This window comes from Poecilia reticulata, chromosome 4, assembly GCF_904066995.2.
Source record: "Poecilia reticulata chromosome 4, P_reticulata-male-v2, whole genome shotgun sequence".
Taxonomy (NCBI): domain Eukaryota; kingdom Metazoa; phylum Chordata; class Actinopteri; order Cyprinodontiformes; family Poeciliidae; genus Poecilia; species Poecilia reticulata.
In genome coordinates this window covers 25,288,572-25,304,039 of record NC_088833.1, presented here as the reverse complement: position 1 = coordinate 25,304,039, position 15,468 = coordinate 25,288,572, and the positions used below count along the sequence as shown (strand labels likewise).

General features: G+C 40.2%; 1 protein-coding gene across 1 annotated transcript; it reads right to left on the bottom strand.

Moving 5' to 3' along the window:
* Positions 1-2,226: 2,226 nt before the first annotated feature.
* Positions 2,227-10,688, bottom strand: nrl (neural retina leucine zipper). The gene is made up of 5 exons (XM_008407426.3): positions 9,872-10,688; positions 7,559-8,378; positions 7,197-7,478; positions 5,474-5,692; positions 2,227-3,216 (listed from the first exon to the last, which is right to left on the bottom strand). Exons 2-5 carry the CDS (start codon positions 8,174-8,176, stop codon positions 3,052-3,054), a joined length of 1,284 nt encoding a protein of 427 aa, XP_008405648.2. The 5' UTR covers positions 8,177-8,378; positions 9,872-10,688; the 3' UTR covers positions 2,227-3,051.
* Positions 10,689-15,468: the final 4,780 nt, after the last annotated feature.

Genomic DNA, 15,468 nt, shown 5'->3' with positions numbered 1-15,468 from the left:
GTTTATGACTACTCTGTTTTGTGACACACTAAGCTGACGTTTGAATCGTGTCTCTACAACCAGAACAGTTTTCATCCTGTCCCGTGAAACCTCGATTGCCCTTGGCGCCTCCAGGCCAGCAGGGGGCCTTCAGTGGCCGCTTATTGCACTTCTGCCTTGGGCCGGCTCTTCTACAATACTCTGTCTCCCGCCTTTGAACACCTTTAGATATATTTACCACACATCTGCATGAACACAGGTAGATAGATCATTCAACATGTGTGTGTTTTGGAAGCATTTTGTGTCAGAATATGTCTGACCACTAGCAGTCGTGCTATTCTCACTTCCCCCCCCCACACCCTACACCAACCCCCCCCCCCCTCACAAAGCAACAATGGACGCCGGCAGTGAACAGCCATAGTGCTATTATAGCCCTAATCCTGCTCCTATTATACAGGCCAGAGAGAGAACGAGAGACACACACACAGAGGGGGAGGTAGAGCCGAAGATGAGGTCATCCCAAACAGCACACACCCAGGGTCAACGCTTCACTATAGAAGCACAGAGATAAAGGGAGGGATGGATGGGCATGTGGCTGCCAAAAAAAAGAAAAAAAAAGGAAAAAAAAAGGCCTACCGGGGACAGAATGTGGGAGATACACGGATATGGGAACGTGAGAGGAGAGGAGGTTAACACCTCGCTGCAAGGTGTGCAATAAAACATGGACACAATGCAAGGTTGTTTTTTTTTTTTTAAACAACTTTGTTTATTTCATACGCGTATGAAACCACACTACAATGGGAGCGGGAAACCACGGCGATGGCCCTCGCTTCTGTAATAATGTTAATTCTAGTCACGACAGAGTAAAATGATCAACTGTAGGAAAGTAAAAATACACACTAATGGAATGGAAACCAGTGAAATAATTAGAAGTACATAAATAAACATTAAATACCGAATAAATAAGTGAATAAATAAAAGAACAATTGATTTCTTTTCTCTTTTTTTTCTCCTTTCTTTTTTTGTACCTACACTCACACAAAAATAAATAGCCTCTAATGAATGAAATCTGGCGTTGTAACTCCAGCTCAGAAAATATCTCAAGAACAGTTTGTGTTTCCGTCTTTGTTTTGATTCCTGACCTGTTAATTAGTCCCACAGCGTCTGAGTCCACAGTGACCAGCTCTGTGGTGTCACATTTTGCTTTGGATAAGGAGACCTGCAAAGGTCTTCCCCCAAAAACATCTTCCTATTTACACCAAGCTTTCTGTGTCTTTACTCTGCGATGGATTGCTTCGAAATACATTTCCAAAACCCTACATCTCTGCATTAGCAGAAAAAAACAAAAAAAAAAAACAAAACTTGATTGTTTGTAGCAAACAGCAAGTCTGTACTTTGTTCTTGGCTGAAGGCCACTAACTAATATGTTCAGCTAGTAAGAAAAAGAGATTCCTTTAGCTAAAACACAAGAGCAATGTCACAATCACTGACGGATTCCTCTGAAAGGTATCCTTGTACATTCTTTAATCTATGATTATTCCTTTTTTTTTTGCATTTTATCTATTTATTTATTTTACAAAGAATAACAAGTGTTTTTGAGCTTAAAAACTTTGGTAGGCAACTGTGAAATATTAGCTGGCAAATATTCAACTGCATGCCATGGAAACGTGATCCAATCCCATATCACTCCACGTATCATCACTGCACTACTCAGACCTCTGCAGCTTTAGCAGCGTATTGTAAAAAAAACAAAAACAAAAACACAAAAGAAGAAGAAGAAGAAAAATGCTACAGTGAGCCTTGATTACTCATTTGGACATATGGAAAGTACATAGCAGATATATTCTATTATTGCATAGATGCCACGCTCAGCAGTGAGAGGGACTATGAAGCTCTTTTGATCTGTTGCACTGGTTTCAGGAGAGCTCTCAGGAGGTTTTTGTGCTTTCACAGAAAAGTGTATTTTCAGTGCTTTGCAAAAATGTGAATATCTCCTATTTTTTTATTTCTTTTACATTTTGTAGCTTAATAACCATATACTTTAAAGGGGCAGCTTTGTGTGTTTTCCAGGCACACAGTGCCATTATGTAGCACAATCAAGGATGTTAACTTGAGTTGCTATAAAAATACTATTTTACTTTGTAATTTAGTGCCTTGATTTTGGGTCTTTGTCTCTTTAAAAACTCCTGCTCTTTCTCAGAAAAGTCAATTTTACATTATACTGCCCCTCAAAGGGCATTTTAGAGATTATTTTTTTGTGCTGGACCAACAGAAAGTAGCAAAACTACTGTGAAGTGGAAAAGCAGGACATTCCTGCCATAAATACTTTTTTTCTCCACCTGTTGGTTAGAGCTGATGGGAAATGCGCAACAATAGAGAACTAGTTGGAGCCTGCAAAAGCTTAAAAACATGAGTGCTACAGCCGAATGGTTTGGCTCCAAGCATACTGGGTTGTTAGAATGGTCCAGACATGAAATAAAAAAATAAATACAAAAAAAAAAACCTATGCTGAGATTTAAAATGTTGTCATTGAATCTGACTGAGCTGGAGTCAGGCTGGAAACATTTCAGTTCAACTATTTAGAGAAAATACCCTGATAAGACTTGAGCTGTTATTGCGGCAAAATGAGTTTCTACAAAATACTGACTCAGATGGACTGAACAACATTTTTTTTTGATTTAGAACTTCTCCTTTCAGTTTGCAATTATGCACTGCTTTGTGTTGGTCTGGAACAAAAATGTCAATAAAATGTATAATGTTTGGTTTTTAAGTGTCAAAATGTAAAAAAAAAAAAAAATGTTCAAGGGATATGAGAACTGTTGCAAGGCTCTTTACCTACAAAGTCAGACCGCATCGCTTAATTTTCTTTCCGTCACTCAAAGTGTGTTTTTCACATTTGTAAAGCCCAAAAGCTACCTGAAGACGCCTCTCTTTAAAATACCTCTCACACATAAACACAACCATGCACACACACAGATCTTAGTTTTCTGCCCCCTCCTCCATCCCCCAGAGTGTCATCACTCATCAGTTATTGCTCCATGTTGGCTGGTCTTGTTAAAATGCTTGGTAAACTCAGAGGAAGTAGTCGGGGGGCGGGGATGGTGGGTTACTGGTGCGTGTCTGAGGGACCGCCTCGCCGCCGGCTCCCGGGTTTGTGCTGAGGAGTTTCTCGTAGCGAGCCTTGTAGGCGTCCCTCTCCCTCAGCACCCGGGTCAGCTCACACTGAAGCTGTTCCAGCTAAAGAGTTGGGGGGGGGGGGAACAAAAAAAACAACACAAAATTATTGCTTCTTTGAGTTTTTCTTAATGGCGCTGCAAGGATTTAATGAAATAGTCGGTAAAATACATCAGCAGAATGTTCCGGTAATGTCTGCACTGTTTCACGTTCTCAAAGTTTAAACCTCCCATTCATTAAAACTTTGTAAGAAACGTCACACACACATCATGGCTTGCACGTAGAAGGATATTATTATTACACCGACCCACCTAAAGCCGGTCTGTGTCTGGGAGATCTGATGCAGTTTGTACAGAAAGATTAGGCGTTCGCTAAGAGGGTCGAAGGATCAATTCTTCTCTATCTGGAAGCCAGTGCTGACGTACCGACACAGACTCAAAGCCATGCCCTCATAATCTCATCAAGCATTTTCTTTATCTATTATTTTATATATTTAATTATTTGAAAGTTATTTTATTTCTTCATTTATTTATTTTTTGCTATTTTCGTTTTGTATAAACTATGGTTTCCCATACATAATACTTTGAGTAGTTTGTTCCCGATGATAAAAATGATAAAATTTTTACATTTTATTTACAACCTTTTGGTTCAACTGTAGCTCTAGGTGTCCATTTGTAATCGCAAAAATAGTTCAAACACAGTTTTATTTTGTTTTTAGTAAAAATAATAATAATAATAATAATTTTTAAAATAAAAATTCTCATTTGAATTTAGTTCTGGACTTTGACTATATATGTGTTGATTGAAACCATCCCACTGCCGTCTGTGTGCTTTAGATCGTCTTCCAAGTGAAAAATACAGATTCACCTTCAAGTGTTTCATGAAGATAAATCAAGAAATTTCTTCCTTCCCATCCCACTGGCTTCCTTCAGATTTCTCCCCACAGCATGATGTGACCACCACCATACATCACAGTGGGCAGCGTTGAGGTGGATGTGCAGTGTACGTTTTTAGCATTCAGACCAAAAGCTTCAGTTTTTGTCTCTCTCGCCAGAACGTCCTCCTTCACATGCTGTGCCCCCTACATGTCTTGCGCCAAAATGCAAACAAGACTTTTTATGACTTTTTAGCTTCTCATCTGTCATGGCCGGATTTGAAGAGTTCAGGAGAAAAAGTTGCTCTCTCAACCGATTGTCCCACCTGAGCTGTGGATCTTTACATCTCTTTTTCAGAGACAACAGGAGCTTTTTTAGCTGATTCTCTGATTATTGCTTTCTGTTTTGTGTGAAAGAGTAAATAATACTCAAAGTTTGGGATTATACTTCCATAACATACTGTTTTAAACTTCTCCACACTTTTCTGTCTGACCTTGTCAGCATCAAGGTCTTCGTGATGCTGCTAGTATGCAGTATACATCTAGCTTCACAGAACGGCTGGATGCATACTGACACTAAAATGCACACAGGTGGACTTTAGCTTCAAATTAGGTGACTTATGAAGGCAATTGGTTGGTTTATTTAGGGGCATCAGAGTAAAGGGGGTTACATTCAACAAGGTTTGTCATAGAAAGCAATAAATTAACATCATGATATATCAAAACAAACTCAATAATTTCAAATTCTCTCTCTTTCTATCAAAACTGGATGATAAAAGTCTTCAGTCAAGCCCTTATTTTGAAGGGCAGTTTTGCTCACAGAGACTTCATAAGTCATTTTATTTGTTGTTTCTGCTTTGTTTCTTCATTCTGGATATTTCATATGTCTTCCAGTCCTAGTGGTAACTGTTCATTAGAATTTAAAGTTTATTCATCTCTGAAAATGTGTCCTTGCATTATTATGCCGTTTCCATTATGTTTCTTGAAAATGAAACAGAAAGTTGATGTTTACCATTGTGGTAATACTTTATTTGGCAAGGTGTGCATGACATAACACCTGTCATGAACATGAAGGAGTCTTAATGAATGTTTATGACTGTTGTCATTAAGTGTCCTTCGGTAAATGGTGACACTTTTAATGCACTTTTAATGCAAAGTTGCATTAAAAGTGTCAACTTTGCATTATTTGGTAAATACTAACACTTCTTAAAGCAAAGTTGCGTTAAGCCTCGCATCAAACATTAAAATTGTTGACTTTGCATTAAAAGTTACCGAATCACACTTCATGACAACCGTCATTAGCATTCATGAAAACTCCTTCATCTTCATGACAGGGGTTTCGTCACGTTTATAACAGCGTCACGTCAGTCTTACATGCACACCCAGTCAAATAAAGTGTTACCAAGTCTGTCAGTCAAAGTTTTAAACATCAGTGTGTGTGTCTACCTGTTGTGTGAGCAGGTGTTTCTCTGACTCCAGCGCGTGCCGGTGCTGCAGGCGCTTGTAGCGGCAGGACTGGGCGTAGCCGCGGTTTTTGAGCGTGCGACGTTTCTGCTTCAGGCGCACCACCTCGTCCTTGCTCACGCCACGCAGGTGTCGGTTGAGCTCGCGCACCGACAGGCTCACCAGCTGCTCGTCGGAGAAGCGCTCGTTCACCCCACATGGCTGAGCAGATGGGCAAAACACACACAGTTAGCTAGCTGGCAACAGTTTCAACGCCGAGAGGAGTGTGCACGTTAAAGGAATGTGAAATAGGTTTGGGAAAACATTTAGACTTTTATGTTACTATGATGTTTGGGCTACGTGTGATGTGTTAAACTTGGTGTGTGTGTGTGTGTGTGTGTGTGTGTGCGTGCGTGCCTGCGTGTGTGTGTGTGTGTGTGTGTGTGTGTGTGTGTGTGTGTGTGTGTGTGTGTGTGCGTGCGTGCGTGCCTGCGTGTGTGTGTGTGTGTGTGTGTGTGTGGGTGAGTGAGCACGTCTGTCTGTCAGGATGCACATTTCGGCACCACATGCCCATAATCTGTCATGTAATCTGACTAAGTGTGGGTGACAGTTATCAGGATTAGGTACAGCAATAATAGCAGATATTATCGTAAGCTCACGCTGTGCTCTATATAAAGATCCATCGAGACATCTTGATCAACCAGAACACAGCTTATAAAGTTTATTTACCTGTGGTGCTGCATTCATTGAAGATCATTTCAGAATTATTTAATGCAAACTTGCTTTAGTGTAGTAGCAAACAGAGGCTAATGCCTTTATCCCGATGAGTCTGATCTATCTCTGTGGTCAGTAATACAAAGGCTACAAATAGATAAAGATTGATTATATTGTAAAAGACAGTTAAACCTCTTTACAGTTTGTTTTTTTATGTATTTACATTATTGTGACTATATATCTACTTGCAAACACAAATGATTTAGCAGTGTTGTGCTTTTAAATGACTTCTTAAAGAAAGTTTATGATTTTTGCTTTGGTTTAGTTGTGACTTATTCTTGCTTTCAACTGGAATCTGACTTCTGTCACCTCTAGCTTAAAAGGGTTGGAAAAAACAGTAGGAGTTGCTTATTTCTTCATTCTAAATGACAGGACTGTCAAGCAAACAAATAACAACAAATTTCCCCAAATTTTAAGCATTTAAACACTGACAAGACATTTCCCCTACCATCAATTAAACTGGATTGTCTGCAGCTGACAAATATACGATACAAATCCAAGTGCAAATTAACAGTTAATAACTGTGATTAGTAACACCTTTCTATGTGTGAAGCAGCCATATTGAAATTTGAGGCCTGGGTTGGTGAAGAAGCTGCTGCTTTCCACATCAGAATACCGAATTAAAGTTTAGTCTAAGTCTAACATGGAGATTTTGCCTTAGAAATCATTATAGCTCTTGTCATAAACTTTTAGTTAAGCTTTCTTGTTTACTTTTTAATGAAACTTTCACGATTCACAAAAGACCTTCTATAAGCACGAAGGATAACATGATAGTCTGACTTTTCAACAACTTTCTGCTGGTGGGGTAAAGCTTGTGAGGACATTGTCACCTGTCAAACTGGTGGTCAAAAGTCTAGGCCATTTGTGTAGAAGTGTGTTGCATCTTTGATTTCCTGTTGTGCACTTTCAGCGAACCATTATCACGAGGACAAGTCTGGTACATGATGCATACCTGGTTGACCTGTGACTGGTGGTGATGGTGATGGTTGGCATGCATGGGATGGTGAGGATGATGATGGTGATGTTGGTGGTGATGAAGGCGGCCCTGGGGGCTGAGTGGCTGTGGGTAGGGAACTGAGGCAGGGGCGCCATTAGGGAGCGTGGGAGGGGCGGACGACAGGAAGACTAGCGGACGATGGCACATGTCTGCCGCCTTGGTGCAGGAGATGTCTCCTCCACTGTCACTGCTGGAGTCTCCCAGGTTGCTGCTTGAGCTTTGAGAAAGACCTGGGAACTGGAAGATTGAACAAGAAGAATAAAGTCAGGATACAGGCGCAAGAAATTAGAAAATAGCCCTGGAGTTGTTGCCGTCACCTGTGAGCTGACCGCTGCGGCAGCTGAGTTCAGCAAAGCTTCCACTGCATCTTCGCATCCCAGAAAGCCATTCCCCGGTCCCCTCTCTCTGTCGCCTCTCTCTGGAACTCCCCCCAAAGCTCCTAGCAAAGTGGCGGGCCCCGTCACCTCCCCTCCAAACTGTTGCTGCAGCGCTGCCAGCCATATCAGGTCCTCAAGGGAGGCAGGAGTGGGGCCTTGAGGGCCGCCATGCGAGGGACTGCTCTCCACATTCCCCTGGGACCCAGAGCTGATGCCAGAGGTGAAGCTGTTGGATATGGACAGAGGGAAGGAAATGGAGGAGGATGATGACGAGATGGAGGAAGAGCCCGAGGGTGGCGGGTGTGCATCGCTGAGAGTCGGCGAAGGCGGCAGCGAGTTGTAAGGACTGGAGCTCAAACTGGAGTCATGTGGAGGGTTGCTGGTGTAGGGAGAGCTCGAGGGGTCATGGGGCAGGCCAGATTTGGGGTACGAACATGGAGGAGGAAGTGGAGGCGTGTCCGATTTCACCTCAAACTTGAGAAGGTCAAAGTCGTTGAGGTACTCCATGGCCAGGGGGCTGGGGGGGAGAGACGGCATGGGGAGGGAAGGAGAAGACATGGCGTCTGCTGCTGCTGCTGCTGCTGCTACTGGGAGCTTTTACTGGGTTTCTCCGTGTGTCAGGATTTTAGGAAAGCCCGCTCCGCTGCCACGGCGCAGCTCATAGACGGCAACAGTAGTGATACCAGGAGGTAAAATGATTGAGGAATTTCCACTGTGAGAAACCGTTTGTCTCCTTGATCTCGTCTGTGATTCTTGTGTCCTGAAGAAACAAAACCAGGGTCACAAGAAAGAGATTGCGTCTTTACTCTCCATTTAGTCAGATTCACAATAACTGATATGGTAGTTCTTGAAATATACAACCAGACATGCTTTCTCACTGTCAAAATGTTTTGGAAACCAGCAGGTCAGCTTGGGATTGTTCAAATAAGAATAACTTAACAGGTGCAGGTTGTAGAATAGCTCATACTGTATTTATTTCAGTTTTAAGTTTGTACTTTGACATTTCAACAAACCTTTTAGAAGGTTTGCTGCAATGTCATTGACGACTTTTCAAACTAAAACTCACCTCACATAAAAATTTTATTTGCACGTCTCATAAATCATTTAAAAAACCGGAAAATTTCAAATGTTACACAATTAGCACAAAGCAGCTCAAAGACTGATGAACTGACGAGCTAACTTTTGAAAGCTATAAGTTTGCTCAGACTGACCAGACAGTACCATCCTTTTGCTGTCACTTTATAAACTCAATATTTTAGTATTTGAACACAGGACCTAAAAGCTGCACACACGTGTGTATAAAAGTGATACCTTTGTTTAAGATAACTTTATTTATTTTAAATGAGCTAATCAAGAAATTGCCTACTTTTCCATAAATAAAGTAGATACTCTAAACTACTTTTCAGAATGGTCGCATCCTGATTTTTTATCTTTACATACCTACCGTACAGAAGACAGCCCAATACATACAACGTCAACTAATAATAATAATAATAATAATAATAATAATAATAATAATAATAATAATAATAATAATAATAAACATCCCACTCGACTCAGTACTGACTTGAGCACAAAAATTAAATGGGCCTAATCATTTTTGACAGAAAGATACACATTACAAGATACCAAATCCAATTATCAAGAGGTTCAGACTTTAATCCAGGCCAAGAGACTTTCAAAAAAACAAAGTGAAAAACATTTTTAACATGGTTCAGGAGTCAGAATATGACTTGTGACAAACTTGATGATCACAGAAAAAGTTTTACCTTATAATTTTAAATCTTGGAAACCAATAATCTCACATTAGTCCAGGAAGGCAATCGTTCAATTCAAAGAAATCACCACACACTGCGTTCTAATATCACCAAAAAGCTCAAACTTTTTAATCCAATCTGCACCACTAAGGATATCGAAGAAAGCTTGAGAAGAACTAAGCTATTTTCCACCTACACTAATTACAGACCGTCAGATTTAATTATTGTAATTATCCAAATGAACACCTAATTAAAAATCCACCTTCATCGGGTGCCTTTGGTGCACAGCCCATTAGTCCTGCACCCCTGCGGCTTGAAATGGATTGTAAAAGAAAGCAAACAGTGTCAGGGCTCCATGGAGGCCTCAGTCTGGCTCCGGACCAGAGTCACAGCAAAAACACACTTCGCGAAAGAACAAAAGTGGAACGAAAGCGGAACGAAAGGAAGGCCTGGAAATCAGACAGGCATCAATCAAGGAGGAAGGAAATCGTCTTACCTCCGGTCATAGAGATGAAGGATGGTTACGAGCTTTTTTCAGGCATCCCCACCAGACACACACACACAAATAATTGACTGACTGACTGGTTGACTGACACGTTTGGAAAGAGACACAGAGGAAACAGAGTGTGTGCATGTGCGTGCGTGTGTGTATGCGTGTGTATGGTGTGTGGGTTTAGCTCTCTGTCACTGAGTGCCACTGCCCCCTTTCTTCCCCCCCCTCACTGCAAATCCCTGTTTGCAACAACCCCCTCCCCTCTCTGCCTCCCCCCTCATCCCTCTCTCATGGTTCACAGGCATGTTCACACACTCTGGCAATGTCTCGCTGCCTCTCTATCGTTTATCCTTTTTTTATTATTTTGGTTTTTGTTCCTCCTTAATGCTCACAGACAGACTTACCTTCACGTTCCCATCTCACTCTTTGGGGTTGCTGCCTATCAGTAGATAAACTCTCAGAGACGCTGTGAAACTGACTTTCTACGGGTACCAGCTCATGACTATTCCATCAGAAGTTTTCTCTCACACCTTTATGTCATATTGCTAAATCGGACTCTGCCTGACTCAATACTTAGCTGAAAACACATTTGTTGTCATGCCTCTAGTTGAACCACAGACTCTGTGCTGCCTCACCGTGGACAGTCCCTCTGACCAAAGAGTTAGTGATGGCGCTTGGACCTGATTTGTGCAAAAGTCATTGTACCCCCTTGAGCCTTTGGACATTTTGGCACATCAGATCTACAACACTCATTTCATTGTGGTGTAAGAGAAGAACGCAAAGTTTTCTTTACAACAAAATATCTTTAAGGTGGAATCTTCATTTTGATCTGATACCCCTAAAAAAAAAAAAACTGTGCGACTGATTCCCTTCATACCAGTGTGTTATTTGGTCTATGAAGACCGTGAAGGTTTGCTGTCGAACATCTGTGAACAAACAGAACCATGAAGACCAAGGAATACAGCAGAGTTATATCCGAATATGATATCTCAAGCTTTACCCCGTTTCATGGAACATTTATCCTGAAAACTGGAAGAGTATGGCTCAACAACTGCAAACTACCAAACTACTGAAAATGACACTCTAGGCAGGGAGAACATTGATCCCACAGGCACCCGAAGGCTCAGGGCCAGTGCAGTTCTTGCATAAATCCCACCTCAGGTGAGTTTTTCCATCTAAAAATACAATTTTTTGTACATTGAGAAACAGAATAGAGCTTTATTGCTGTTAAATTTAGTTTTAAATATTTGTATAGAAGGGAACAATCCAGTTTAGGCTTGGTCAATCTAAGTATTTTAGATTTGAAACTAGAAAAAAACAAACAGAAGCCATGTAGATTATTGCTTATGTGAATCAGACACAAGCATCAGTGTATCTATTCAGCTGTAGAGTGAGATGACCTTTTTGAGTGCTAATGCCAACCTGTTGGCCATGTCATCCTGGACACGCTGCCCATACCCAAAACCACCACTGGTAGGTCTGGAGGAGTCGAAGAAATCCAAAAGTCAGTTGACAGAATCAGTTGCACTCCACATATGTGGCCTTTTTGGGTGAATGGCAATAAGAACACTATTATTGAAAGGAAACTATGAGTAATACCTTTTGCTGTTTGACACATGGAGAATGTTGCTTTGGTCAGATGAGATCAAAACAGACATTTTTGGCCAACATGCATCCCACTGAATATCACCCTGATCACACCATTCCCAGGGTAAAACATGGTGGTGGCAACATTATGCTCTGGGGCTGGAAACTGGCGTGAGTTGATAAGTTGTATGAATAAAAACCTGTTAGAGGCTTTAAAGGACTTGAGACTGGGACAGAGACACACCTTCCAGCAGGACCATGAACATACAGCTTGAGCTATGATGTCATGGCCTTGAATGACCCAGTCAAATCCAGAACTAACTGTAACCGAGTGTCTATAGCAAGACAAGAAAAAAAAAAGATGTTCATACACCAGTATGTTTTTATTTTTTACCAAAATGTGTCAATTTTCTGTAGATTAGACTTGCAGCAATGATCATAGTGAAACATGATTTTACAAAGTCTTGATTCAAATGGAAAATGCACAATAAACTTTTGAGATTTTTTTTGCAAAGAAAGAAAGAATTGAAACCCATGTACCATTTTTCTTTCACTTCACAATCATGTGCCACTCTGTCATTATTATGACATTTTTATGGGATTTCATTAAATCCCATAAAAAAATCCTGAGTGTTTCGCTCATGCAATGCCAATAAGTGTGGAAAATTTAAAGAAGCATCAATTATTTTGCAAATCATTGCATAATGACAGTCTAAATTATAATATAACATTGCTACTACGTATTTTCTGAGAAAAGTGTTCAGTTGGAAATATTTTTCTTTTCCTTGTACTTGTTGAAACCACAGAATATTTTGCCAGATTTCCTGGTTATATCTGCCATTTAAATAAAAATAAATGAATAAAAAATATTTTCTAAAGTTGGGTTAAAATATCAATCCAACTTCTTCCCTTTCTAAGCCTCAGTACAATTATAATTTTTTTTACAAGAATCAGCCTGTTTTAACTTCAGAATTAGTAATGTAATTAACACATCTAGACAACTCTTTGAAAAATGTAATTAAATGCTTTATATTAAAGGTATTAAATAATTTCACATTGACAGTAAGTGTCTCTCAGTCATGTCCCATGCCTCTTTGAATTGGGAAAAAAAACCTTAAATGTGAACATTTTTAGTTCAGCGTTGTCCCTCTAAGAACCCTCAGTGGGGAAATGCACAACAAGCATTTCTCAATGCTCCTTAAAAGCTAAACTTGTTAATCCTGAGTCTCTGTGTGTCTTAATAGTGTCTCGCTGTGGAATCAGTGAGTTAATAGTGCCATCACAAATCTGATTTGGACAGCAAACAAAACCTTTAATGCAAGCAGACATGCTGAGTTGTGGAAAAAAGATCCCCGAGAAGCACAAACAAAAGTTTCAGACGGAATATTTCTGAAATCTACACAACAGAAAAAAACTGAATAAATACATTATTTAAGAGGCAATCTAGCCTGAATGAAGACTGGTAAAATGACATCTGTTCTCTTCCAGTGTTTCTTTTACGCTCCCTGTTCCAGCTTCTCTATCTGACCATCGTGTGTTTCCAGGGAAAGCTTAGCAGCTAAACCAACAGGGCCTCCCGTGAGGGGGAGAGACAAAGACAGGCAGAGACACAGAGGAACTTACCTCATGCTCTACTGAAAATACTACATCCTCTGCATCTGCAGTCGTACATGCATTTATCCTATCGATTTTTAATGCACATTCAGGTGAGACCTTTGAACCCACTGTTTTTGCTGTTTAGCCTCCTGTTGCTGTCGTTTAACTACCTATTGACCGAGATTACCGTAACGATTGAAAATACGAGCGGATGAGTTGTCAGAGAGCAGTGCTGCATGCATACAGGATGACAGCGAGAAGGCCGAAACCGTCCAACTGGGAATAAAATACAGATATCATATATCCTGAAATCTTTCCTGTATATTGAACTGTGCCTTTACCATCTTACAGAAACAATAAAAATGGCTATTTTGCTGGACGATAAATAGTCCCAGATCTTATTGCGATAAATGATAATATTGGTGTTTTGAGGCCATTTTCAAGCAATATAATAACACACCCCGCCTGGGCTGCACTATGAAGGCTTTTCACATAAACATGACCCCAGAGTCAGAAAAGAATGAGAAAAAAAAAGCTTTTGTAACATTCAGTTCCTGTTTCATGGAGTGGTTTTAAAAAGATGTGAAATGGTCAGAACTGGTTGCCAGGGAGACGTTAACGTCCACAAGCTTACAGAGGAGAACATCAGTCAATCAAAGAAATCGACTCTTTATATTAATACAGTTACACACTGGAACCAAACATAGAAAATATATTATTTACTTGTTTAGTTTACATTTATTTTCACAATTCTGCACAATTTGCACAATAATTTTTTTAGTGTGTTAAAGCCAGTCGGTACAGCATATTTCTAGTTTTTGTGTCATACTGATTTAAATGACTTTCATATATGTGGGTATAAAAACTACATGAAAACTCATCAAAAAATACAAGTCCTTGTTTGAAAGTTCTGCTGATTAAAAGCAGCAGCAACAGTTGAGCTTAAAAAAATATTCAAAACCCACAACAGTTTCCATGGTTAGTTAACTAATTTAACTGCAATGACCCTTTAAGCCAGAGCATCTCCCATTGTTGCTACAAAAACCCATGAATGGGACGCTGACCCCGCTGTCACCCTGCTAGCCCAGGCCTCACATCCTTCGCCGTTTATCCTTTGAGAGGCCATGTGAGGTCGAGTGACATGAGCCCTCAGAGTTGGAGAAACTCAGGAAAAGACCTTGCGGAAGCTCTGGCCCGGGTGGCCGCAGTTGACTTCAGAATCATCGCTAAATCAATAGAAAAAAAAAAAAAAAAGTAGACCTGCATGCAGCCGGGTACGCTGGGAGCGAGAGAGTGACGGAGCTAATGGCGGGCTGGCTCTGTTTGGACAGATGGTGTGATCTGGAGGTCTGCAGGGTCCCAATAACTCGGCCTTATCCCACATATACATGTCCTAATCCCTACTAACTCTGCTACAAGCAGCAGGCTTACACGTCTCACCTCACAAGAGCCCTCACCTCCCTCACGCCCATCCCTTCCTCAGTCTTCTTCACTCATTACACACACACACGCATAGGTGACACTGGAAAAGGAAACATGGGGGTCACACGACAGAAACTGATCACATTGGTAAAAATTGATACTCCAGTCCAATTAATTAGTCAAATGAGGTGAAACATGTAGGATCTCAGATGGTTTGATATATATGTTATGCTGCCTTAATGTATTTGTTTATTTTCTTTATTAATACATTTTTGGCTAGGTTTTGAAAAACGTGGATGTTGATTGTCATTGTCCCAAAAAGTGAACGATGTCCACATCCCTCAAGGATTTGTTATGTTTGCTTGTTTATCACATTTTAACGCTTCAGATATTCAAAACAAACAAACAACAAAAGGTTATTATCAATCAGAGGTAACCTGAGGAAAAACAAAAGTCACTTTTCAAATGATGATGTAATTTATGAAGAGAGAACTAGTTATCTAAATCAATCATTATGTGAAAAAAAGTAACTGGCACCTTTAATTAATTGTCATTAACATGTTGTTGTTGGATCAACTTCAATATCGACTCTGATGCTCCTGAGGTTAATGTTTATCTGGAAATTCATGATTCCATCCATTCTGTCAATTCGTACAACGTCTGATAGTAGAACACACCATCACACAACCACCATGTTTCCATATTGGTATGATTTTTTTTTCTTCCCAAAATGCACAGCTTGTTTTTTAAAAGAAATTCCACTTTATATGTTTTTTGGCATTTTCAGATGCTATCATGGGAAACATTGGTTTTTGTCATGTGTCTTTTTTATTGTTGCGTTATGGAGTAAAGAATACATGTGAATACCATAATGCAAATACAATACACTAAAGCTGAGACAAAATTTCAAAAATCCGTTTGTGAGGAATTATTGAAATGTTGTCACTTTTGTAAAGGAACAATATATTTTCATCAGCCATCAAGTTTTTCCTCAG

Excerpts from the sequence above, each read along its gene's own strand:
- nrl (XM_008407426.3), bottom strand. The coding sequence starts at position 8,176 with ATGTCTTCTCCTTCCCTCCCCATGCCGTCTCTCCCCCCCAGCCCCCTG. Across the intron at positions 5,693-7,196 it reads ACCAGTCACAGGTCAACCAG|CCATGTGGGGTGAACGAGCG; the intron begins GTATGCATCATG and ends CCATCTGCTCAG. Across the intron at positions 3,217-5,473 it reads AACACCTGCTCACACAACAG|CTGGAACAGCTTCAGTGTGA; the intron begins GTAGACACACAC and ends CCAACTCTTTAG.